Raw genomic sequence first — 27675 nt, 5'->3', positions numbered from 1 at the left:
AGCACCTCTCCTAAACAGGTGTTCTACTCTGCTAGCCAGCACCTCTCTAAACAGGTGTTCTACTCTGCCAGCACCTCTCCTAAACAGGTGTTCTACTCTGTTAGCCAGCACCTCTCCTAAACAGGTGTTCTACTCTGCTAGCCAGCACCTCTCTAAACAGGTGTTCTACTCTGTTAGCCAGCACCTCTCCTAAACAGGTGTTCTACTCTGCCAGCACCTCTCCTAAACAGGTGTTCTACTCTGCCAGCACCTCTCCTAAACAGGTGTTCTACTCTGCTAGCCAGCACCTCTCCTAAACAGGTGTTCTACTCTGTTAGCCAGCACCTCTCCTAAACAGGTGTTCTACTCTACTAGCACCTCTCCTAAACAGGTGTTCTACTCTGCCAGCACCTCTCCTAAACAGGTGTTCTACTCTGCCAGCACCTCTCCTAAACAGGTGTTCTACTCTGCTAGCCAGCACCTCTCCTAAACAGGTGTTCTACTCTGCTAGCCAGCACCTCTCCTAAACAGGTGTTCTACTCTGTTAGCCAGCACCTCTCCTAAACAGGTGTTCTACTCTGCTAGCCAGCACCTCTCCTAAACAGGTGTTCTACTCTGCCAGCACCTCTCCTAAACAGGTGTTCTACTCTGCTAGCCAGCACCTCTCCTAAACAGGTGTTCTACTCTGTTAGCCAGCACCTCTCCTAAACAGGTGTTCTACTCTGCTAGCACCTCTCCTAAACAGGTGTTCTACTCTGCCAGCACCTCTCCTAAACAGGTGTTCTACTCTGCCAGCACCTCTCCTAAACAGGTGTTCTACTCTGCCAGCACCTCTCCTAAACAGGTGTTCTACTCTGTTAGCCAGCACCTCTCCTAAACAGGTGTTCTACTCTGTTAGCCAGCACCTCTCCTAAACAGGTGTTCTACTCTGCTAGCACCTCTCCTAAACAGGTGTTCTACTCTGCTAGCCAGCACCTCTCCTAAACAGGTGTTCTACTCTGCCAGCACCTCTCCTAAACAGGTGTTCTACTCTGTTAGCTAGCACCTCTCCTAAACAGGTGTTCTACTCTGCCAGCACCTCTCCTAAACAGGTGTTCTACTCTGCCAGCACCTCTCCTAAACAGGTGTTCTACTCTGCTAGCCAGCACCTCTCCTAAACAGGTGTTCTACTCTGTTAGCCAGCACCTCTCCTAAACAGGTGTTCTACTCTGCTAGCACCTCTCCTAAACAGGTGTTCTACTCTGCCAGCACCTCTCCTAAACAGGTGTTCTACTCTGCCAGCACCTCTCTTAAACAGGTGTTCTACTCTGCTAGCCAGCACCTCTCCTAAACAGGTGTTCTACTCTGTTAGCCAGCACCTCTCCTAAACAGGTGTTCTACTCTGCTAGCCAGCACCTCTCCTAAACAGGTGTTCTACTCTGTTAGCCAGCACCTCTCCTAAACAGCTGTTCTACTCCTCCAGCCAGCACCTCTCCTAAACAGGTGTTCTACTCTGCCAGCACCTCTCACAAAACAGGTGTTCTACTCTGCCAGCACCTCTCCTAAACAGGTGTTCTACTCTGCTAGACAGCACCTTTCCTAAACAGGTGTTCTACTCTGCTAGCCAGCACCTCTCCTAAACAGGTGTTCTACTCTGCCAGCACCTCTCCTAAACAGGTGTTCTACTCTGCTAGCCAGCACCTCTCCTAAACAGGTGTTCTACTCTGCTAGCCAGCACCTCTCCTAAACAGGTGTTCTACTCTGCCAGCACCTCTCCTAAACAGGTGTTCTACTCTGCTAGCCAGCACCTCTCCTAAACAGGTGTTCTACTCTGTTAGCCAGCACCTCTCCTAAACAGGTGTTCTACTCTGCTAGCACCTCTCCTAAACAGGTGTTCTACTCTGCCAGCACCTCTCCTAAACAGGTGTTCTACTCTGCCAGCACCTCTCCTAAACAGGTGTTCTACTCTGCCAGCACCTCTCCTAAACAGGTGTTCTACTCTGTTAGCCAGCACCTCTCCTAAACAGGTGTTCTACTCTGTTAGCCAGCACCTCTCCTAAACAGGTGTTCTACTCTGCTAGCACCTCTCCTAAACAGGTGTTCTACTCTGCTAGCCAGCACCTCTCCTAAACAGGTGTTCTACTCTGCCAGCACCTCTCCTAAACAGGTGTTCTACTCTGTTAGCTAGCACCTCTCCTAAACAGGTGTTCTACTCTGCCAGCACCTCTCCTAAACAGGTGTTCTACTCTGCCAGCACCTCTCCTAAACAGGTGTTCTACTCTGCTAGCCAGCACCTCTCCTAAACAGGTGTTCTACTCTGTTAGCCAGCACCTCTCCTAAACAGGTGTTCTACTCTGCTAGCACCTCTCCTAAACAGGTGTTCTACTCTGCCAGCACCTCTCCTAAACAGGTGTTCTACTCTGCCAGCACCTCTCCTAAACAGGTGTTCTACTCTGCTAGCCAGCACCTCTCCTAAACAGGTGTTCTACTCTGTTAGCCAGCACCTCTCCTAAACAGGTGTTCTACTCTGCTAGCCAGCACCTCTCCTAAACAGGTGTTCTACTCTGTTAGCCAGCACCTCTCCTAAACAGCTGTTCTACTCCTCCAGCCAGCACCTCTCCTAAACAGGTGTTCTACTCTGCCAGCACCTCTCCTAAACAGGTGTTCTACTCTGCCAGCACCTCTCCTAAACAGGTGTTCTACTCTGCTAGACAGCACCTTTCCTTAACAGGTGTTCTACTCTGCTAGCCAGCACCTCTCCTAAACAGGTGTTCTACTCTGCCAGCACCTCTCCTAAACAGGTGTTCTACTCTGCTAGCCAGCACCTCTCCTAAACAGGTGTTCTACTCTGTTAGCACCTCTCCTAAACAGGTGTTCTACTCTGCTAGCCAGCACCTCTCCTAAACAGGTGTTCTACTCTGCTAGCCAGCACCTCTCCTAAACAGGTGTTCTACTCTGTTAGCCAGCACCTCTCCTAAACAGGTGTTCTACTCTGCTAGCACCTCTCCTAAACAGGTGTTCTTCTCTGCCAGCACCTCTCCTAAACAGGTGTTCTACTCTGTTAGCCAGCACCTCTCCTAAACAGGTGTTCTACTCTGCTAGCCAGCACCTCTCCTAAACAGGTGTTCTACTCTGTTAGCCAGCACCTCTCCTAAACAGGTGTTCTACTCTGCTAGCCAGCACCTCTCCTAAACAGGTGTTCTACTCTTTTAGCCAGCACCTCTCCTAAACAGCTGTTCTACTCCTCCAGCCAGCACCTCTCCTAAACAGGTGTTCTACTCTGCTAGCCAGCACCTCTCCTAAACAGGTGTTCTACTCTGCTAGCCAGCACCTCTCCTAAACAGGTGTTCTACTCTGCTAGCCAGCACCTCTCCTAAACAGGTGTTCTACTCTGCCAGCCAGCACCTCTCCTAAACAGGTGTTCTACTCCGTTAGCCAGCACCTCTCCTAAACAGGTGTTCTACTCTGCTAGCCAGCACCTCTCCTAAACAGGTGTTCTACTCCGCTAGCCAGCACCTCTCCTAAACAGGTGTTCTACTCTGCTAGCCAGCACCTCTCCTAAACAGGTGTTCTACTCTGCTAGCCAGCACCTCTCCTAAACAGGTGTTCTACTCTGTTAGCCAGCACCTCTCCTAAACAGGTGTTCTACTCTGCTAGCCAGCACCTCTCCTAAACAGGTGTTCTACTCTGTTAGCCAGCACCTCTCCTAAACAGGTGTTCTACTCTGTTAGCCAGCACCTCTCCTAAACAGGTGTTCTACTCTGTTAGCCAGCACCTCTCCTAAACAGGTGTTCTACTCTGTTAGCCAGCACCTCTCCTAAACAGGTGTTCTACTCTGTTAGCCAGCACCTCTCCTAAACAGGTGTTCTACTCTGCCAGCACCTCTCCTAAACAGGTGTTCTACTCTGCCAGCACCTCTCCTAAACAGGTGTTCTACTCTGCCAGCACCTCTCCTAAACAGCTGTTCTACTCTGCCAGCACCTCTCCTAAACAGGTGTTCTACTCTGCCAGCACCTCTACTAAACAGGTGTTCTACTCTGTTAGCCAGCACCTCTCCTAAACAGGTGTTCTACTCTGTTAGCCAGCACCTCTCCTAAACAGGTGTTCTACTCTGCTAGCCAGCACCTCTCCTAAACAGGTGTTCTACTCTGCTAGCCAGCACCTCTCCTAAACAGGTGTTCTACTCTGTTAGCCAGCACCTCTCCTAAACAGGTGTTCTACTCTGCTAGCCAGCACCTCTCCTAAACAGGTGTTCTACTCTGCTAGCACCTCTCCTAAACAGGTGTTCTACTCTGCCAGCACCTCTCCTAAACAGGTGTTCTACTCTGCCAGCACCTCTCCTAAACAGGTGTTCTACTCTGCCAGCACCTCTCCTAAACAGGTGTTCTACTCTGCCAGCACCTCTCCTAAACAGGTGTTCTACTCTGCCAGCACCTCTCCTAAACAGGTGTTCTACTCTGCCAGCACCTCTCCTAAACAGGTGTTCTACTCTGCTAGCCAGCACCTCTGCTAAACAGGTGTTCTACTCTGCCAGCACCTCTACTAAACAGGTGTTCTACTCTGCTAGCCAGCACCTCTACTAAACAGGTGTTCTACTCTGCTAGCCAGCACCTCTGCTAAACAGGTGTTCTACTCTGCCAGCACCTCTACTAAACAGGTGTTCTACTCTGTTAGCCAGCACCTCTACTAAACAGGTGTTCTACTCTGTTAGCCAGCACCTCTCCTAAACAGGTGTGTGTTTCTTTCTCCTCTACTGTATACCATGTGTATCCTGTACATACAACTAATAAAACTTGAATCTCATGTTAGTGAGCTGCGTCAGATAGTGTCCAGGTGAACTTCTCACCAGGTGGGGTTAGAGAGTTGGAACGAGGCTAATTCTCAACGTGTGATTGGCACGTTTATCTGTCGTCACTGGCAACCGCTAACCAACCGCTGCTGTTCGTTAATGCTTCTGAATAGGTTATAGGTGTTTCTGTTAGTGGCTTCATTTCTTATATTGACCCTTTATTCACCTTTATCAGTATGACAGCACGTTCAGAGCTTCTATTGTTTTAACATCTCAACAGTGGTGGTTTTGTTCATATATTATATTCTATGTTCATTTAAATATCTCTCTTTTCAACAGATGTTTAGTAACACAGCCATCCAATGACTTTCTGTCTCTGTCTTTATTGGTGTGTTTATTGTCTGTAACTCGCTGCTGTTGATCTGGTCATTATCACCCTGTGATGCAACCCTGCATCCACACACTGTATGCCTGGGAACTTAGTAAAGACGCTACCCATCTCCCCCTCCTCCCTCCCCCATCCCTCCCTCCCCCCTCCCTCCTCCACACACACACCCTGCCTGTCCAGCTCCAGCCTAACCTCCCTGTCCTCTCTTCAGGTCCTCTCCCCTCCCTCAACCCCCCCCTCCCTCCCCCCCCTCCTCTCCCCTCCTCCTCCCCTCTCCCCTCCCTCCCTCACCCCCTCCTCACCCTCCTCCCGTACCCCCCCTCCTCCCCCCTCTCTCCCCCCCTCCCTCCCCTCCTCCTCCCTCCTGCCCTCCCCCCTCCCTCCCCCACACACACACACCCTGCCTGTCCAGCTCCAGCCTAACCTCCCTGTCCTCTCTTCAGGTCCTCTCCCCTCCCTCCCCCCCCCTCCCTCCCCCCCTCCCTCCCCCTCCCTCCCCCCTCCCTCCTCCACACACACACCCTGCCTGTCCAGCTCCAGCCTAACCTCCCTGTCCTCTCTTCAGGTCCTCTCCCTGACTGCTGGGAACAGGCCATCACCTCAGAGGGAGAGGTCTACTACATCAACCACAAGAACAAAACCACCTCCTGGCTCGACCCACGCCTCGACCCACGCCTCGACCCACGCTACGGTGAGAAAACACACACACACACATCTCGCATTTCTGTAATCGTCACCTCTCAGCCTGTTCGGTAACGCTTTACACGTTGGGCGTATTCCTGTCAAGTAACACTGTTATTACTTTGGTATTAACCTTTTGTTACATAGTACCCATTTAGTACCCCTTTAGTACTCCTTTAGTACCCCTTTAGTACTCCTTTAGTATTCCTTTAGTATTCCTTTAGTACCCCTTTAGTACCCCTTTAGTATTCCTTTAGTATTCCTTTAGTACTCCTTTAGTACCCCTTTAGTATTCCTTTAGTATTCCTTTAGTACCCCTTTAGTACTCCTTTAGTATTCCTTTAGTATTCCTTTAGTACTCCTTTAGTACCCCTTTAGTATTCCTTTAGTATTCCTTTAGTACTCCTTTAGTACCCCTTTAGTATTCCTTTAGTATTCCTTTAGTACTCCTTTAGTATTCCTTTAGTATTCCTTTAGTATTCCTTTAGTATTCCTTTAGTACCCCTTTAGTATTCCTTTAGTACTCCTTTAGTATTCCTTTAGTATTCCTTTAGTATTCCTTTAGTACTCCTTTAGTATTCCTTTAGTACCCCTTTAGTATTGCTTTAGTACCCCTTTAGTATTCCTTTAGTACTCCTTTAGTACTCCTTTAGTACCCCTTTAGTATTCCTTTAGTACCCCTTTTGTATTCCTTTAGTACCCCTTTAGTATTCCTTTAGTACCCCTTTAGTACTCCTTTAGTACTCCTTTAGTATTCCTTTAGTACCCCTTTTGTATTCCTTTAGTACTCCTTTAGTACCCCTTTAGTATTCCTTTAGTACCCCTTTAGTATTCCTTTAGTACTCCTTTAGTATTCCTTTAGTACCCCTTTTGTATTCCTTTAGTATTCCTTTAGTACCCCTTTAGTATTCCTATAGTACTCCTTTAGTATTACTTTAGTACTCCTTTTGTATTCACGCTGGACACAACCACGATTAAACTCACTTTAATTCGATGTGCAGTCACAGTTCATTTCGCTGTGAGACCATATTGTTCTGCCTGCTGTGACTAGCCAGACTATGACATAATCTTTCTAAGCACATTTCAACATCCCCTCTCGACTCACTGCTACTACACTGCTTCACGGAGTCTGGCAGAGGAAAAGTAGTAGCAGCAGCAACAACCTTAAGCCATCTTCCGGTCATTTCCAATTGATTCACTGTATTGACAGTCGATGGGAGGAGTACGGACAGCATACACAACTCTCCCTGTAGTCCAAGAACTCAGACAGCGGCTACGTTTTAGTATTTTTAAGTGTTAGGCCTAGTCGTTAGCCCATTTCAGTGTTTCAGCAAGAGCTGAGTTAGCCCTTAGCTAATCCTTGGGGCTGAGTTAATGTGTGTGGTCGGTAGTGCTGCTGCAGCCTCTGGTGGCCTGGTGAGCTGGTGACAGTCACAGGTAGCTGTGGTCTGGGCCGTTCTCTCCAGCCATGGGATTTAGCTGTATGGAGACAGTCACAGGAAGCTGTGGTCTGGGCCGTTCTCTCCAGCCATGGGATTTAGCTGTATGGAGACAGTCACAGGTAGCTGTGGCGTGGGCCGTTCTCTCCAGCCATGGGATTTAGCTGTATGGTGACAGACACAGGTAGCTGTGGCCTGGGCTGTTCTCTCCAGCCATGGGATTTAGCTGTATGGAGACAGTCACAGGTAGCTGTGGCGTGGGCCGTTCTCTCCAGCCATGGGATTTAGCTGTATGGAGACAGTCACAGGTACGTGGGTTGCTGCTCGTTAGAGGTTGACACAGGAAGAGAAGTCCTTCGGGTCGTGTGGGGATTCTGGTAGGACTGGGAGTTATAGTTCTCGAAGTCAAGTTTGGGACAGGATGGGACAGGATATGACCGGATGGGACAGGATGTTGCAGGATCAGACAGGATGGGACAGGATGTTACAGGATATGACAGGATGGGACAGGATATGACAGGATGGGACAGGATATGACAGGATATGACAGGATGGGACAGGATATAACAGGATATGACAGTTTGGGACAGGATATGACAGGATGGGACAGGATATGACAGGATCAACAGTCCACAGGAAGGCAGTACAGGAATAGTTATCAACATCGTTTTTTTTTGGGGGGGGGGGGGGGGTTGAAATATGTCATGTAGAGCAATTTCATTAAGAAAACAGCTGTGTCGGCTTTTAAAAAATAAATACAATTAACGGTCATCCCCCCCATCCCCCTTCTGTTGGCTCCTTCCTGCGCCTCGCTCCAGTTGTAGACAGTCACTAGGCTACCTCAGATGCCAACTTACGTCAGTGGGATAAATGATTAAGCCTTCAATAGAGGATGTTGCAACAACTTGTCGCAGCCAAGGAGTCGCTAACATACCTTCGTTTGATGGAGTTGTCTTTGACAACGAAGGAACCATGTACAAGATCTTGTAAAAAAAAAAATTAAATAAAATACTGCTGTTTAATCAAATTGGACACCAAGCGGAGAGCGTGACGTGATGCCTACAGCAGCATAGCTGCTCTACTCCAAACAACTTTAAAGTCAAGCACAATCGCTTAGCGTTTTTTTAACTTAACCCGTGTCATCTGAGGTGAAGAGTGAAATTAACATAGATTTACTTATGCAGTACTGCCACTTACGTTCATGTTGTAAATGCTCATATGTGCCCAGGGGTCAGCTGTAGACTACAGTTTTATGTGCTCAGGGGTCAGCTGTAGACTACAGTTTTATGTGCCCTGGGGTCAGGGGTCAGCTGTAGACTACAGTTTTATGTGCCCAGGGGTCAGGGGTCAGCTGTAGACTACAGTTGTATGTGCTCAGGGGTCAGCTGTAGGCTACAGTTTTATGTACTCGGGGGTCAGGGGTCAGCTGTAGGCTACAGTTTTATGTGCTCAGGGGTCAGGGGTCAGCTGTAGACTACAGTTTTATGTGCCCAGGGGTCAGGGGTCAGCTGTAGACTACCGTTTTATGTGCCCAGGGGTCAGGGGTCAGCTGTAGACTACAGTTGTATGTGCCCAGGGGTCAGGGGTCAGCTGTAGACTACAGTTGTATGTGCTCAGGGGTCAGCTGTAGGCTACAGTTTTATGTACTCGGGGGTCAGGGGTCAGCTGTAGACTACAGTTTTATGTGCCCAGGGGTCAGGGGTCAGCTGTAGACTACAGTTTTATGTGCTCAGGGGTCAGCTGTAGACTACAGTTTTATGTGCCCAGGGGTCAGGGGTCAGCTGTAGACTACAGTTGTATGTGCTCAGGGGTCAGGGGTCAGCTGTAGACTACAGTTTTATGTGCCCAGGGGTCAGGGGTCAGCTGTAGACTACAGTTTTATGTGCCCAGGGGTCAGGGGTCAGCTGTAGACTACAGTTTTATGTGCCCAGGGGTCAGGGGTCAGCTGTAGACTACAGTTTTATGTGCCCAGGGGTCAGGGGTCAGCTGTAGACTACAGTTTTATGTGCCCAGGGGTCAGGGGTCAGCTGTAGACTACAGTTTTATGTGCCCAGGGGTCAGGGGTCAGCTGTAGACTACAGTTTTATGTGCCCAGGGGTCAGGGGTCAGCTGTAGACTACAGTTTTATGTGCCCAGGGGTCAGGGGTCAGCTGTAGACTACAGTTTTATGTGCCCAGGGGTCAGGGGTCAGCTGTAGACTACAGTTTAATGCTGGTGCTGAGCAGACCATCCTGTTGGGTTCTCTGTCCTCGTCTTCCAGCCATAGTCATCTACATTTCGGTTACTTAGAATACCTTCTCATCCAGAGTGACGTAGGCCTACAGTCAGTGCATTTAACTAAGATGGGTAAGAAAACTACATACGGCGCCTTCGGAAAAGTTTTCAGACCCCTTGACTTTTTCCACATTTTGTTACGTTACAGCCTTATTCTAAAATTGCTGAAAAAAATTATTCTCATCAATCTACACACAATACCCCATAATGACATCACAATACCCCATAATGACATCACAATACCCCATAATGACATCACAATACTCCATAATGACATCACAATACCCCATAATGACATCACAATACCCCATAATGACATCACAATACCCCATAATGACAAAGAAAAAACATTATTTACATCAGTATTCAGACCCTTTGCTTTGAGACTCAAAATTGAGCTCAGGTGCATCCTGCTTCCATTGATCATCCTTGAGATGTTTCTACAACTTGATTGGAGTCCACCTGTGGTAAATTCAATTGATTGGACATGATTTGGAAAGGCACACACCTGTCTATATAAGGTCCCACAGTTGACAGTGCATGTCAGAGTAAAAACCAAGCCATCAGGTCGAAGGAATTGTCCGTAGAGTTCAGAGACAATATTGTATTGAGGCACAGATCTGGGGAAGGGTACCAAAATGTTTTTGCAGCATTGAAGGTCCCCAAAAACGCAGTGGCCTCCATCATTCATAAATGGAAGAAGTTTGGAACCACCGAGACTCTTCCTAGAGCTGGCTGCCCGGCCAAACTGAGCAATCGGGGGAGAAGGACCTTGGTCAGTGAGGTGACCAAGAACCCGATGGTCACTCTGACAGAGCTCCATAGTTCCTCTGTGGAGATGGGAGAACCTTCCAGAAGGACAACCATCTCTGCAGTGCTCCACCAATCAGGCCTTTATGGTAGAGTGACCAGACGGAAGCCACTCCTCAGTAAAAGGCACATGACAGCCACTTGGAGTTTGCCAAAAGGCACCTAAAGACTCTCAGACCATGAGAAACGAGATTCTCTGGTCTGATGAAACCAAGATTGAACTCTTTGGCCTGAATGCCAAGCATCCCGTCTGGAGGAAACCTGGCACCATCCCTATGGTGAAGCATGGTGGTGGCAGCATCATGCTGTGAGGATGTTTTGCAGGGACTGGGAGACTAGGTGTGCCAAGCTTGTAGCATCATAACCGAGAAGACTTGAGGCTGTATTCGCTGCCAAAGATGCTTCAACAAAATACTGAGTACATTTACTATTTACTAAACATTTCTAAAAACCTGTTTTTGTTTTGTCATTATGGGGTATTGTGTGTAGATTGATGAAAACATTTTTTTTTAAATCCATTTTAGAATAAGGCTGTAACATAACAAAATGTGGAGAAAGTCAAGGGGTCTGAATACTTTCTGAAGGCGCCGTATTACAGTTGCATATTGCATTAGTGAAATAATTTTCAATACCTCCTAAAAAAACACAATAGACTACATATTTCTGTGAGCAAAAATGGCCACAAGACAGGACAGGAGTGATTGGGTGATTGTTTTTATCAGGAAGGGACTGGAAAGGGATTATAGAACTGTTGCAGGATCAGGACAAGATGGGACAGGTATGAATTTTCACTCTGCTGCTCAGCGTTCCCCTCAGCGTTCCCCTCAGCGTTCCCCTCAGCGTTCCCCTCAGCGTTCCCCTCAGCCAGGGAATGAGTTTATCCCCCAGTGTGCCAGGAAGGCTCCTCTCCCCTCACCTCACCTCCCCTCCCCTCACCTCACCTCCCCTCCCCTCACCTCACCTCCCCTCACCTCAACTCCCCTCACCTCCCCTCACCTCACCTCCCCTCCCCTCACCTCCCCTCACCTCCCCTCTCCTCCCCTCACCTCACCTCACCTCCCCTCCCCTCACCTCACCTCCCCTCACCTCCCCTCACCTCACCTCCCCTCACCTCACCTCACCTCACCTCCCCTCACCTCCCCTCACCTCCCCTCACCTCACCTCCCCTCACCTCCCCCTCCCCTCACCTCACCTCCCCTCACCTCCCCTCACCTCCCCTCACCTCCCCTCACCTCCCCTCCCCTCCCCCTCACCTCACCTCCCCTCACCTCACCTCCCCTCACCTCCCCTCACCTCCCCTCTCCTCCCCTCACCTCCCCTCCCCTCACCTCCCCTCCCCTCACCTCACCTCACCTCCCCTCACCTCCCCTCACTTCCCCTCACCTCACCTCCCCTCACCTCACCTCCCCTCACCTCACCTCCCCTCCCCTCACCTCACCTCACCTCACCTCCCCTCACTTCCCCTCACCTCACCTCCCCTCACCTCCCCTCCCCGTGAGTGTTTGTGGACGTGTGTGTGTATTTTTGGTTTTACTATCCTTGTGGCAACCAGAAATCTTCACAGCGATAACAAAACAACATTCTGACAAGTGGGAACATTTTACCCACAAGGAAAAAGGCTATTTTAGGCTTAGGGGTTAGGTTTAGGGTTATGGTTAGGGTCAAGGGTCAAGGGTTAGGATTAGGGGTTAGGTTTAGGGTTAGGTTTAGGGTTAGGGTTACAATTAAGGTTAGAGTTAGGGGGTTAGGGTTAAGGATCAAGGGTTAGGATTAGGGGTTAGGGTTAAGGATCAAGGGTTAGGATTAGGGGTTAGGGTTAAGGTTAAGGGTTAGGATTATGGGTTAGGGTTATGTGTTAGGGAAAATAGGATTTTGAATGGGAATTAATTGTTTGGTCCCCACAAGGATGGTAAAGTGTGTGTGTGGGCTCAGAGAGATGATGGGTCCAGCTCATGTTTCTGGCTCATTAACTCGAGGAGATGTTCCTTCATTACTCAGCCTGTTCACCAGGGAAGCTCTGGCTCATTATCTCGAGGAGACGTTCCTTCATTACTCAGCCTGTTCACCAGGGAAGCTCGCCAGGGAAGCTCTGGCTCATTAACTCGAGGAGACGTTCCTTCATTACTCAGCCTGTTCACCAGGGAAGCTCGCCAGGGAAGCTCTGGCTCATTAACTCGAGGAGACGTTCCTTCATTACTCAGCCTGTTCACCAGGGAAGCTCTGGCTCATTAACTCGAGGAGACGTTCCTTCATTACTCAGCCTGTTCACCAGGGAAGCTCGCCCGGGAAGCTCGCCACGGGAAGCTCGCCCGGGAAGCTCGCCCGGGAACACACGCTAGGGTTGGGCGGTAATTATTTGACACATCTTAGATTTCTTATAGTTATAAACAGTGGTGTAGCACGTACCCCCTCAGCCCTCACGAGACGGGGGAACCCTGTTTTTTGGTTGTTTTTTTTTAAACAGTATTGAAAGTCATTCCGTTGGTATTTTGAAATACCCCCATCTACGGTATGTCTCTCTAACTGTCTCTCTCTGCCTAACACACAATACACACACAACACAGCCTGTTGTCCTGTTTCATTGTTGCATTATAGTTATCCAACTCACAGCAGGGCACTCGGTTTGCCAGAGTATTTTTGTGCATGTAAATATGTGATCAAGGACGGGAAGGGAAAAAACACACACACAGAGAGAGAGAGGGAGAGAGAGAGGCAAAAGGAGGGAGGGAGAGCAAGGAGAAAGGGAGAGCTGAGCAGAGGGAGAGAAGGAGGAAGGAGTGGGGGAGGGAGGGAGAGAAGGAGGGAGGAGTGGGGGAGGAAGAGAAGGAGGAAGGAGTGGGGGGAGGGAGGGAGAGAAGGAGGAAGGAGTGGGGAGGAAGAGAAGGAGGAAGGAGTGGGGGAGGGAGGGAGAGAAGGAGGGAGGAGTGGGGGAGGGAAGGAGAGAAGGAGGGAGGAGTGGGGGAGGGAGGGAGAGGAAGGAGGGAGGAGTGGGGGAGGGAGGGAGAGATGGAGGAAGGAGTGGGGGAGGGAGGGAAAGAAGGAGGGAGGAGTGGGGGGAGGGAGGGAGGGAGAGAAGGAGGGAGGAGTGGGGGAGGGAGGGAGAGAAGGAGGGAGGAGTGGGGAGGGAGGGAGAGAAGGAGGAAGGAGTGGGGAGGGAGGGAGAGAAGGAGGAAGGAGTGGGGGAGGGAGGGAGAGAAGGAGGAAGGAGTGGGGGAGGGAGGGAGAGAAGGAGGAAGGAGTGGGGGGAGGGAGGGAGAGAAGGAGGGAGGAGTGGTGGAGGGAGGGAGAGAAGGAGGGAGGAGTGGGGGAGGGAGGGAGAGAAGGAGGAAAGAGTGGGGGAGGGAGGGAGGGAAGGGGTGAGGAGGGAGGGAGAGAAGGAGGAAGGAGTGGGGGAGGGAGGGAGAGAAGGAGGAAGGAGTGGGGGAGGGAGGGAGAGAAGGAGGGAGGAGTGGGGGAGGGAGGGAGAGAAGGAGTGGGGGAGGGAGGGAGAGAAGGAGGGAGGAGTGGGGCAGCTGGGTTAAGCTCTTTGAAGATTTATAAAGTCTTGAATGTAGCAGCCTGGTGGGCCCTGAATCAGATGGAATGAGAGAAGGAGGGAGAGGGAGGGAGAGAGGGAGAGGGGGAGGGAGTGGGAGAGAGAGAGGGAGAGAGAGTGAGGGAGAGGAAGGGGGAGAAGCGGAGAGAGGGGGAGAGAGGGAGGGGGAGAGAGAGAGGGAGGGAGAGAGGGGGAGGGAGGGAGAGAGGGAGGGAGGCAGAGGAAGGGGGAGAAGCGGAGAGAGGGGGGAGAGAGGGAGGGGAGAGAGGGAGGGAGAGAGGGGAGGGAGAGAGAGGGAGGGAGTGGGAGAGAGTTTCATTCTGTGCTACAAGCAACAGGTTTTTCGTTTTCCAGTAGTGATATCTACAGTACAATATTATTTGATTTGACAGTCATTTCAACGTCCACTAATCTTATTGTCTTATTTTGTATGTATTTCCAGGAAGTTGTTTTTAGAATTACTGTACATCTGATTTGATTGACTGTATTAAAAACAGTGGCTGTGCTTTTGTAATCCCTGCGTCTCTGTGTACTGTAATGGTTTTACATTGCAGGCTGTATGAGAGCTGTAGACTATTGCACTGCTGTGTACGTCTTTCCAATCAAAAGCCAGCTGCATTGATAATGGAGGCTAATTTGAGCTCTGACAAGAAAAAGCAGCAGAGCTCCTTTAATAAACTGAGGGCTGTAGTCGGCTGGGGCTGTCTCTCTACTCTCCCCCTGTGAGAGGCCCCATCGCAGAGCAGGCCGGGAGGCAGCCAGGGTAGGGGGGTTGAGCCATGAAAAAAAAACATACACTCACCAAAGAATAAGTCAAAAATATCTTGGCAGCGGAGAGATAATTTAGCAGTTTCAAAGCTAATCTCCTGCAATTCCGCAAATCTCTAAATTTTGCCATGGAGCTGAGAGAAAATTGTACATTTTTTTTGCAGCTAATTTCTCACAATTTCACGAGTGTGAAAGCGGGGAGAATGCCGGGCAGGAATAATCCTGAAATGAGAGGAGAATGCAAGCAGAGAAAAAGCATTGAGTGCTCTGGGACTGAGTTCAGAAGGCATGGCTGGGACTGGATTCAGAAGGGACCTGGCTGGGTTCAGAAGGGACCTGGCTGGGTTCAGGAGGGAACTGGCTGGGACTGGGTTCAGGAGGGAGCTGGCTGGGTTCAGGAGGGACCTGGGTGGGACTGGATTCAGGAGGGAGCTGGCTGGGTTCAGGAGGGAGCTGGCTGGGTTCAGGAGGGAGCTGGCTGGGACTGGATTCAGGAGGGACCTGGCTGGGTTCAGGAGGGAGCTGGCTGGGACTGGGTTCAGGAGGGAGCTGGCTGGGTTCAGAAGGGAGCTGGCTGGGTTCAGGAGGGAGCTGGCTGGGACTGGGTTCAGGAGGGAGCTGGCTGGGTTCAGGAGGGAGCTGGCTGGGACTGGGTTCAGGAGGGAGCTGGCTGGGTTCAGGAGGGAGCTGGCTGGGACTGGATTCAGGAGGGACCTGGCTGGGTTCAGGAGGGAGCTGGCTGGGACTGGGTTCAGGAGGGAGCTGGCTGGGTTCAGGAGGGAGCTGGCTGGGACTGGATTCAGGAGGGACCTGGCTGGGTTCAGGAGGGAGCTGGCTGGGACTGGGTTCAGGAGGGACCTGGCTGGGTTCAGGAGGGAGCTGGCTGGGACTGGATTCAGGAGGGACCTGGCTGGGTTCAGGAGGGAGCTGGCTGGGACTGGGTTCAGGAGGGAGCTGGCTGGGTTCAGAAGGGAGCTGGCTGGGACTGGATTCAGGAGGGACCTGACTGGGTTCAGGAGGGAGCTGGCTGGGACTGGGTTCAGGAGGGAGCTGGCTGGGTTCAGAAGGGAGCTGGCTGGGTTCAGAAGGGAACTGGCTGGGTTCAGAAGGGACCTGGCTGGAACTGGGTTCAGAAGGGAGCTGGCTGGGTTCAGGAGGGACCTGGCTGGGACTGGGTTCAGAAGGGACCTGGCTGGGACTGGGTTCAGGAGGGACCTGGGGGATACTGGAGCATTTAGCAGACGCTCTTATCTAGAGCGATTTACAGTTGTGAGTGCATACATTCTCATACTAGTCCGCCATGGGAATCAAACCCACAACCCTGGTCTTGCAAGTGCCATGCTCTACCAACTGAGCCACACTGGAGCCACTGTGCTACAGAGCATTCATGTTGTTTTTCAAAGGTTGGCTAGGAGCAAATACACAGGGCTAGGAGGGACGAGAGACAGAGAGACTCAGTAGTCAGGACCTCAAAAACACAGGGCTAGGAGTTATGAGAGACAGAGAGACTCAGTAGTCAGGACCTCAAAAACACAGGGCTAGGAGTTATGAGAGACAGAGAGACTCAGTAGTCAGGACCTCAAAAACACAGGGCTAGGAGTTATGAGAGACAGAGAGACTCAGTAGTCAGGACCTCAAAAACACAGGGCTAGGAGTTATGAGAGACAGAGAGACTCAGTAGTCAGGACCTCAAAAACACAGGGCTAGGAGTTATGAGAGACAGAGAGACTCAGTAGTCAGGACCTCAAAAACACAGGGCTAGGAGTTATGAGAGACAGAGAGACTCAGTAGTCAGGACCTCAAAAACACAGGGCTAGGAGTTATGAGAGACAGGACCTCAAAGATACACTTGTTTGTTTCGTTCTCTTCTCTTTTTTGATGTTGGGTTTTAAACCCGTATGCAAACTCAGAATCTCTGCAACTCGATGAGGATCACAAAGATACTTTCTTGTTTCGTTCGACTTCTCTCTATTTGTGATATGTTATGTTGAAGCCGAATCCAAAATGAGTTCGGTTAACTGTGTCTGTGATGTGTGTTTTCTGTCTGTCTGCTATCGCAGCACTTCAGCGCAGAAGTTGACACCTTGTTGGCAGCTGCTTGATGATGTCATGCTTGTGAAGTACTCATCTTTTCCAGTAGTTGTGTGGGGCCAGCAGCAGAGTGACGGGCACATTTTCCAGTAGTTGTGTGGGGCCAGCAGCAGAGTGACAGGCACATTTTCCAGTAGTTGGGTGGGGCCAGCAGCAGAGTGACAGGCACATTTTCCAGTAGTTGGGTTGGGCCAGCAGCAGAGTGACGGGCACATTTTCCAGTAGTTGGGTGGGGCCAGCAGCAGAGTGACAGGCACATTTTCCAGTAGTTGGGTGGGGCCAGCAGCAGAGTGACGGGCACATTTTCCAGTAGTTGTGTAGGGCCAGCAGCAGAGTGACGGGCACATTTTCCAGTAGTTGGGTGGGGCCAGCAGCAGAGTGACAGGCACATTTTCCAGTAGTTGGGTGGGGCCAGCAGCAGAGTGACAGGCACATTTTCCAGTAGTTGTGTAGGGCCAGCAGCAGAGTGACGGGCACATTTTCCAGTAGTTGTGTAGGGCCAGCAGCAGAGTGACGGGCACATTTTCCAGTAGTTGTGTGGGGCCAGCAGCAGAGTGACGGGAACATTTTCCAGTAGTTGTGTTGGGCCAGCAGCAGAGTGACGGGCACATTTTCCAGTAGTTGTGTGGGGCCAGCAGCAGAGTGACAGGCACATTTTCCAGTAGTTGTGTTGGGCCAGCAGCAGAGTGACGGGCACATTTTCCTAAACACTTTCCATTATAGACCACTAAGGATCTATTTTCCATCGCAAATCCTCCTAAATATACACCTGCACTAATCTCAAATCTAATCTAATTCCCAAATGAAACCAGCGTTACAGTGAGTACGGTTAAATGCACACAATAATCAGATTTATTGTAAATTTGTAAGATTAATATAATGGTTTGATTTAAACATTTACATGCTTTGCCAGAACGATTTCCCTAATAATTCTGTTTCCATGGACACATCTGAAATCAGACTTCCTGATCCTGTTTACATGGACACATCTGAAATCAGACTTCCTGATCCTGTTTCCATGGACACATCTGAGATCAGACTTCCTGATCCTGTTTCCATGGACACATCTGAGATCAGACTACCTGATCCTGTTTACATGGACACATCTGAAATCAGACTACCTGATGGGACTTGGATAAATGCAGAAAATAATCAATCCAAATAAACGTTTAACCACAGCGACCATGTTATTTTTGGGAAGCATATTTTATTCTGAATTGAGAAATACTGCACCAAACAGAGATTAGTTAGATGTAAAATTGCGCAACTAAGACCTCTGAAAAAATTTATAAATTGATGTCAGATTTCTTGAGTTATCTTAGATTAATTCAAACTATTTTGAGGAAGTGTTTTCTGGCTACAGCATCTCAAGAGGGACAAACAGTACTATGGCTGCTTTTTTCTCATTTTTCAAGCCAAGGTCTTTTAAGGGAGTAGGCGAGGAACAGCCGTTCTCTTCACCTAGATGAGTTCTCCCTAGCATGCAGACACCTTAAGAAAGCCAGCAGGCAGGGCAGGGAGGAACAAGGGTTGTGGTGGGGTGGAGTTAGCCAAGAGGCAGGGCAGGGAGGAACAAGGGTTGTGGTGGGGTGGAGTTAGCCAGCAGGCAGGGCAGGGAGGAACAAGGGTTGTGGTGGGGTGGAGTTAGCCAAGAGGCAGGGCAGTGAACCACAGTGCTGGACAGGACAGGGGCTGGGGGAGCCAGGCAGAGGGGGATTAGGACAGGGCTGGGGGTTGTGGGTTGTGGGGGACGACCAAAGTCAGCCCGCAGGCGACCGGCCCGGCACAAGGAGTCGCTAGAGCACGATGAGCCAAGTAAAGCCCCCTCCGGCCAAACCCTCCCCTAACCCGGATGACGCTGGGCCAAACCCTCCCCTAACCCGGACGACGCTGGGCCAAACCCTCCTCTAACCAGCTGGGCCAAACCGCTGGGCCAAACCCTCCTCTCAGCCTGGGATCAAACCCGGGTCTGTAGTGACGATGTAGTGCCTTAGTGACGTGAATATATCAGCATGATGACTCCTTGTTGTCCCCAGTCCACCTGGCCGTGCTGCTGCTCCAGTTTCAACTGTTCTGCCTGCGGCTATGGAACCCTGACCTCTTCACTGTGATTACTATTATTTGACCATTTATGAACATTTGAACATCTTGGCCATGTTCTGTTATAATCTCCACCCGGCACAGCCAGAAGAGGACTGGCCACCCCTCATAGCCTGGTTCCTCTCTAGGTTTCTTCCTAGGTTCTGGCCTTTCTAGGGAGTTTTTCCTAGCCACCCCTCATAGCCTGGTTCCTCTCTAGGTTTCTTCCTAGGTTCTGGCCTTTCTAGGGTAGTTTTTCCTAGCCACCCCTCATAGCCTGGTTCCTCTCTAGGTTTCTTCCTAGGCTCTGGCCTTGCTAGGGAGTTTTTCCTAGGGAGTTTTTCCTAGCCACCGTGCTTCTACACCTGCATTGCTTGCTGTTTGGGGGTTTAGGCTGGGTTTCTGTACAGCACTTTTGTGATATCAGCTGATGTAAGAAGGGCTATATAAATACATTTGATTTGTATAGTTTATCTAAAAAAGGATAACTTTTTAATGTTCCTAATGTTTTTATTTTGATGAAATTCACTGAGGAGGATGGTCCTCCTCTTCCTCCTCTGAGGAGCCTCCACTGGTTGATATGTGATTTATGTAGCGGGAGAAATAACACACCCAGCGTGGATGATCTGACCTGTGTGAGTCAGACTAATTGAACACACGGTGACTTACTTGTGTATGTGTCTTCATGACTAATAGAGACTGTAACAGTGGATTAAACTAACAGTCTGTCAGTCTGTCTGTCTGTGAGTCAGAAAGAGAAGGAAGGGGAAGCAGGTCTTACAGGAATCGCTGTTTGATTGATGCGTTGTGGAAGACTTTGTTGGGGCTTCCTTCCGTCTAACCTCACCATACATGACTGGCTTCACTGGCCCCAACTAGCTACCTACTACACCCACACTAGCTACCTACTACACCCACACTAGCTACCTACTACACCCACACTAGCTACCTACTACACCCACACTAGCTACCTACTACACCCACACTAGCTACCTACTACACCCCACACTAGCTACCTACTACACCCACACTCAGCCACCCACTATACCCACACTAGCTACCTACTACACCCACACTAGCTACCTACTACACCCACACTAGCTACCTACTACACCCACACTAGCTACCTACTACACCCACACTAGCTACCTACTACACCCACACTAGCTACCTACTACACCCACACTAGCTACCTACTACACCCACACTAGCTACCTACTACACCCACACTAGCTACCTACTACACCCACACTAGCTACCTACTACACCCACACTAGCAACCTACTACACCCACACTAGCTACCTACTACACCCACACTAGCTACCTACTACACCCACACTAGCTACCTACTACACCCACACTAGCTACCTACTACACCCACACTAGCTACCTACTACACCCACACTAGCTACCTACTACACCCACACTTGCTACCTACTACACCCACACTAGCTACCTACTACATCCACACTAGCTACCTACTACACCCACACTAGCTACCTTCTACACCCACACTAGCTACCTTCTACACCCACATTAGCTACCTACTACACCCACACTAGCTACCTACTACACCCAGACTAGCTACCTACTATACCCACACTAGCTACCTTCTATACCCACACTAGCTACCTACTATACCCACACTAGCTGCCTTCTACACCCACACTAGCTACCTTCTACACCCACACTAGCTGCCTTCTACACCCACACTAGCTACCTTCTACACCCACACTAGCTACCTTCTACACCCACACTAGCTACCTACTACACCCACACTAGCTACCTACTACACCCACACTAGCTACCTTCTACACCCACACTAGCTACCTACTACACCCACACTAGCTACCTACTACACCCACACTGGCTACCTACTACACCCACACTAGCTACCTACTACACCCACACTAGCTACCTTCTACACCCACACTAGCTACCTACTACACCCAGACTAGCTACCTACTATACCCACACTAGCTATCTACTACACCCAGACTAGCTACCTACTATACCCACACTAGCTACCTACTACACCCACACTAGCTACCTTCTACACCCACACTAGCTACCTACTACACCCACACTAGCTACCTACTACACCCACACTAGCTACCTTCTACACCCACACTAGCTACCTTCTACACCCATACTAGCTACCTTCTACACCCACACTAGCTACCTACTACACCCATACTAGCTACCTACTACACCCACACTAGCTACCTTCTACACCCACACTAGCTACCTACTACACACACACTAGCTACCTTCTACACCCAGACTAGCTACCTACTACACCCACACTAGCTACCTACTACACCCACACTAGCTACCTACTACACCCACACTAGCTACCTACTACACCCACACTAGCTACCTTCTACACCCACACTAGCTACCTTCTACACCCACACTAGCTACCTTCTACACCCACACTAGCTACCTACTACACCCACACTAGCTACCTACTACACCCACACTAGCTACCTTCTACACCCACACTAGCTACCTACTACACCCAGACTAGCTACCTTCTACACCCACACTAGCTACCTACTACACCCAGACTAGCTACCTTCTACAACCCACACTAGCTACCTTCTACACCCAGACTTTACACTGACAGACACACTGCTGGAGTAGGGGATTTGGGTCCTATCTGTTGATTTCTATAAACTGGTCTGGAAACGAGAGTCCCGTGCTGAAGTAGGAGTCGCTGAGTTTCACGTTGTAGTGTTATGACAATGATTTGACACAAGAGGTCAGTTTCACCTGACGATATATATACTACTGAAATAATGAACCTCTCTCTCCTCTCTCTCCTCTCTCTCCCCTCTCTCTCTCTCCCCTCTCTCTCCCCTCTCTCTCTCTCTCCCCTCTCTCTCTCCCCTCTCCTCTCTCTCCCCTCTCTCCCCTCTCTCCCCTCTCTCTCTCTCTCCCCTCTCTCTCTCCCCCCTCTCCTCTCTCTCCCCTCTCTCCCCTCTCTCCCCTCTCTCTCTCTCCCCTCTCTCTCTCTCACCCCTCTCCTCTCTCTCCCCTCTCTCCCCTCTCTCTCCTCTCTCTCCCCTCTCTCTCTCTCCCCTCTCTCTCTCTCTCTCTCTCTCTCTCTCTCTCTCTCACCTCTCTCCCCTCTCTCTCTCCCCTCTCCTCTCTCTCCCCTCTCTCCCCTCTCTCCCTTCTCTCTCTCTCTCCCCTCTCTCTCTCTCCCCTCTCTCCCCTCTCTCTCTCTCTCCCCTCTCTCTCTCTCCCCCCTCTCCTCTCTCTCCCCTCTCTCCTCTCTCTCCCCTCTCTCTCTCCCCTCTCTCTCTCTCTCCCCTCTTTCTCTCCCCTCTCTCCCCTCTCCTCTCTCCCCTCTCTCCTCTCTCTCTCCCCTCTCTCCCCTCTATCTCTCTCTCTCTCTCTCTCCCCTCTCTCTCTCTCCCCTCTCTCCTCTCTCACCTCTCTCCCCTCTCTCTCTCTCCCCTCTCTCTCTCTCCCCTCTCCTCTCTCTCCCCTCTCTCCTCTCTCTCACCTCTCTCCTCTCTCTCCCCTCTCTCCCTTCTGTCCTCTCTCTCCCCTCTCTCTCTCTCCCCTCTCCTCTCTCTCCCCTCTCTCCTCTCTCTCCCCTCTCTCCCCTCTCTCCCCTCTGTCCTCTCTTTCCCCTCTCTCTCTCTCTCCCCTCTCCTCTCTCTCCTCTCTCTCCCCTCTCTCTCCTCTCTCTCCATTCTCTCCTCTCTCCCCTCTCCCCTCTGTAGGCCTGAACCAGCAGCGTATCACCCAGAGTGCTCCAGGTAAGCAGGGGGGCCAGCTGCCCTCCAGCCCCCAGAGTGGAGGAGTCATGGTGGGCAGCAACCAGATGAGGCTCCAGCAGCTGCAGATGGAGAAGGAGAGGTTGAGACTGAAACACCAGGAGCTGCTCCGCACCAGACCACAGGTCAGCAGCCTGTCCCTAACCAGTGGTATAGTATAGTATAGTATAGTATAGTATAGTATAGTATAGTATAGTATAGTATAGTATAGTGGCATAGTATAGTATAGTGGTATAGTATAGTGGTATAGTATAGTATAGTGGTATAGTATAGTATAGTGGTATAGTATAGTATAGTGGCATAGTATAGTATAGTGGTATAGTATAGTATAGTGGTATAGTATAGTATTGTGGTATAGTATAGTGGCATAGTATAGTGGTATGGTATAGTGGCATAGTATAGTATAGTGGTATAGTATAGTGGTATAGTATAATATAGTCTCGTGGTATAGTATAGTGGTATAGTATAGTATAGTGGCATAGTATAGTATAGTGGTATAGTATAGTGGCATAGCATAGTATAGTGGTATAGTATAGTGGTATAGTAGTATAGTATAGTGGTATATTATAGTGGTATAGTAGTATAGTATAGTGGCATAGTATAGTATAGTGGTATAGTATAGTAAAGTATAGTATAGTATTGTGGTATAGTATAGTGGTATAGTAGTATAGTATAGTGGTATAGTAGTATAGTATAGTGGTATAGTAGTATAGTATAGTATTGTGGTATAGTATAGTATAGTGTAGTAGTATAGTATGGTGGTATAGCATAGTATAGTATAGTATTGTGGTATAGTATAGTGGTATTGTATAATATAGTGGTATATTGGTGTTGACTGTGACACCAGGTTATTGGTTCCTTGTTGACTGTAACACCAGATTATTGGTTCCTTGTTGACTGTAACACCAGGTTATTGGTTCCTTGTTGACTGTAACACCAGGTTATTGGTTCCTTGTTGACTGTAACACCAGGTTATTGGTTCCTTGTTGACTGTAACACCAGATTATTGGTTCCTTGTTGACTGTAACACCAGGTTATTGGTTCCTTGTTGACTGTAACACCAGGTTATTGGTTCCTTGTTGACTGTAACACCTGGTTATTGGTTCCTTGTTGACTGTAACACCAGGTTATTGGTTCCTTGTTGACTGTGACACCAGGTTATTGGTTCCTTGTTGACTGTAACACCAGGTTATTGGTTCCTTGTTGACTGTAACACCAGATTATTGGTTCCTTGTTGACTGTAACACCAGGTTATTGGTTCCTTGTTGACTGTGACACCTGGTTATTGGTTCCTTGTTGACTGTGACACCTGGTTATTGGTTCCTTGTTGACTGTAACACCAGGTTATTGGTTCCTTGTTGACTGTGACACCAGGTTATTGGTTCCTTGTTGACTGTAACACCAGGTTATTGGTTCCTTGTTGACTGTAACACCAGGTTATTGGTTCCTTGTTGACTGTAACACCTGGTTATTGGTTCCTTGTTGACTGTAACACCAGGTTATTGGTTCCTTGTTGACTGTAACACCAGGTTATTGGTTCCTTGTTGACTGTAACACCAGGTTATTGGTTCCTTGTTGACTGTAACACCAGGTTATTGGTTCCTTGTTGACTGTAACACCAGGTTATTGGTTCCTTGTTGACTGTAACACCTGGTTATTGGTTCCTTGTTGACTGTAACACCAGGTTATTGGTTCCTTGTTGACTGTAACACCAGGTTATTGGTTCCTTGTTGACTGTAACACCTGGTTATTGGTTCCTTGTTGACTGTAACACCAGGTTATTGGTTCCTTGTTGACTGTAACACCTGGTTATTGGTTCCTTGTTGACTGTAACACCTGGTTATTGGTTCCTTGTTGACTGTAACACCAGGTTATTGGTTCCTTGTTGACTGTAACACCAGGTTATTGGTTCCTTGTTGACTGTAACACCTGGTTATTGGTTCCTTGTTGACTGTAACACCAGGTTATTGGTTCCTTGTTGACTGTAACACCAGGTTATTCCTATAAATGAAACAGTAGATACAGTAGAAACAGTTAATAGAAAACCCTAATATACGTGTTCACAGAAAAAAACGCACCAACCTCTTAAAAACCTGTCATGTCTGCCAGGTTATGACAAGTCAACTATTTTGGGAGAGAACATTGTGTCCGTTCTCATTAACCTCGACCAATAAAGTTTTTACGAACCACCAGGCTGTCTAGCTGCGGTTTTAAGATCTTCATAAAAACTAGGTCACATCCTACTCAGCTTTCAGTTGCCTTGGTTGTGTATGGCTAGTGTATGGCTAGTGTATGGCTAGCGCAGGGCTAGTACAGAGCTAGAGTATGGCTAGTGCAGTGCTAGTGTATGGCTAGTGCAGAGCTAGTACAGAGCTAGTGTATGGCTAGTGTATGGCTAGCGCAGGGCTAGAGTATGGCTAGTACAGAGCTAGTGTATGGCTAGAGTATGGCTAGCGCAGGGCTAGTGTAGGGCTAGTGCAGAGCTAGTGTATGGCTAGTGCAGGGCTAGTACAGGGCTAGTAAATAGCAAACTCCTGCCCTATGGGCCGTTCTGGCTTGGACAAAGGCTTCTTACTTGTTTCCTTGACTTCCACTAACACGTGCTGTGTTGCTGAGACAATAACATTTACATTTTAGTCATTTAGCAGACGCTCTTATCCAGAGCAACTTATAGTAGTGAATACATACATTTCATTTCATGCATTTTTTTATTTTTTTTTGTACTGGCCCCCCGTGGGAATCGAACCCACAGCCCTGGCGTTGCACACACCATGCTGGCGTTGCAAACACCACGCTCTACCAACTGAGCCACAGAGAAAGACCTGTGGCCCAATAACACATACTGTGTATGCTGTGTGTTCATAGGAGCTGGCTTTGAGGACCCAACTACCTGTCAGTATGGAGCAGGATGTAGGGACTCCCAACCCCGTGTTGTCCCCTGGGATGGGCCAGGATGCCAGAACCATGACAGCCAACAGCTCCGACCCATTCCTCAACAGGTAAGCCTCATCAGTCGTTACGCCAGCTTATTAGCAACAGGTCTTAACATGTGCCATAAGGAGTTATACATTACAATTATACTGTGTGTTGAATCTACTTCTCAACAGGTGTGTCTGTCTGTTTATCTGAGGGCCAGTTTCCCGGACACAGATTTAGCCGGACCTACTGGAAACACCTCTTTTGTCTTAGCTACATCTGAATGTTCTAGATATTCTTAACCCGGGGAAAAAACACAGCTCTGAAAGAGAGAACATTAGTCATGATTTGTGTCATAGTGTTTGAACTATTAGTAAGTTTCAGTGGGTGATATCATCCCTGTTTGAGGTTTAGAGAGTGATTACTGTGACTTGAACAGATAGGGAAAAACTCTGGGTTCTGGAAGTCTCTGCCTTTCTTATACACACACACACACACACACACACACACACACACACACACACACACACACACACACACACACACACACACACACACACACACACACACACACACACATACACAGTGACTAGTGTGTGTGTGTATCCTATCAGAACTGTGTGTGTGTGTGTGTGTGTGTGTGTGTGTGTGTGTGTGTGTGTGTGTGTGTGTGTGTGTGTGTGTGTGTGTGTGTGTGTGTGTGTGTGTGTGTGTGTGTGTGTGTGCCTAGTGCTGTGGTGGTGGGGGGGAGTTTGAGCCTCTGTGTGAACTGCCTGAGAGGCAGTTCTCTGAACTGAACCCCGTTCACATGGAAGTGACTCATTCAGACCAGGGGGGACTGTGCTGAGAGAGTGAGTCTGCACAATACCGACACCTGGTGGGCATGAGCGGTACTGCATGACAGGGAGTCTCTAAACCCATACGCTCAACATGGTGAGACTCGTTGGGAATCACTTTAGCCCAATTGCATGATAATCAGGGATTTCTATTGGAGAAGCAGTTACTACACATCTTTATATTACACCATATTGAATTGAATTTCCCGTGAAGCTGAACATTTTGTCAAATCCAATTATATAAATGTCTTATTTATTATTTATTTTTTTCATGAAACAATTGCAGATTGTAGTGGTTTTAAAAGGTATCAGAATGGTTAAGGAGTTTCTGATATATTCAGCCACTTAAACACTTTTAGCATTATGTCTGAGCTGGATGCATTGACAATGAGTGTACACATTTACAGTACGACTGTGCATTGCTCAGACACTTACTGAAGACATGTATGGGAATCTGGTACATAGACCTATAGGAATGGAAACTGGTACATAGACCTATAGGAATGGAAACTGGTACATAGCCCTATAGGAATGGAAACGGGTACATAGCCCTATAGGAATGGAAACTGGTTCATGGCCCTATAGGAATGGAAACTGGTTCATGGCCCTATAGGAATGGAAACTGGTACATAGACCTATAGGAATGGAAACTGGTACATGGCCCTATAGGAATGGAAACTGGTACATAGACCTATAGGAATGGAAACTGGTACATAGCCCTATAGGAATGGAAACTGGTTCATGGCCCTATAGGAATGGAAACTGGTTCATGGCCCTATAGGAATGGAAACTGGTACATGGCCCTATAGGAATGGAAACTGGTTCATGGCCCTATAGGAATGGAAACTGGTACATAGACCTATAGGAATGGAAACTGGTACATGGCCCTATAGGAATGGAAACTGGTTCATGGCCCTATAGGAATGGAAACTGGTACATAGACCTATAGGAATGGAAACTGGTTCATGGCCCTATAGGAATGGAAACTGGTTCATGGCCCTATAGGAATGGAAACTGGTACATGGCCCTATAGGAATGGAAACTGGTTCATGGCCCTATAGGAATGGAAACTGGTACATAGACCTATAGGAATGGAAACTGGTACATGGCCCTATAGGAATGGAAACTGGTTCATGGCCCTATAGGAATGGAAACTGGTACATAGACCTATAGGAATGGAAACTGGTTCATGGCCCTATAGGAATGGAAACTGGTACATAGACCTATAGGAATGGAAACTGGTACATAGCCCTATAGGAATGGAAACTGGTACATAGACCTATAGGAATGGAAACTGGTTCATGGCCCTATAGGAATGG

At 49.0% G+C, this 27675-nt stretch overlaps 1 protein-coding gene across 1 annotated transcript in view; it reads left to right on the top strand.

The window, feature by feature from the left end:
• The window catches only part of LOC106595041 (transcriptional coactivator YAP1), a 129269-nt gene that overhangs the window by 81233 nt on the left and 20361 nt on the right, over window positions 1-27675 (top strand). Inside the window, exons 4-6 of the mRNA XM_045704163.2 lie at window positions 5701-5826; window positions 22551-22729; window positions 25470-25603. Coding sequence (XP_045560119.1) covers window positions 5701-5826; window positions 22551-22729; window positions 25470-25603 — 439 coding nt within the window. The remainder of the gene's footprint in view (window positions 1-5700; window positions 5827-22550; window positions 22730-25469; window positions 25604-27675) is intronic.

Source organism: Salmo salar, chromosome 20 (assembly GCF_965601325.2).
Source record: "Salmo salar chromosome 20, fSalSal1, whole genome shotgun sequence".
NCBI lineage: Eukaryota > Metazoa > Chordata > Actinopteri > Salmoniformes > Salmonidae > Salmo > Salmo salar.
This window is presented reverse-complemented; position numbering and strand designations above follow the sequence as displayed.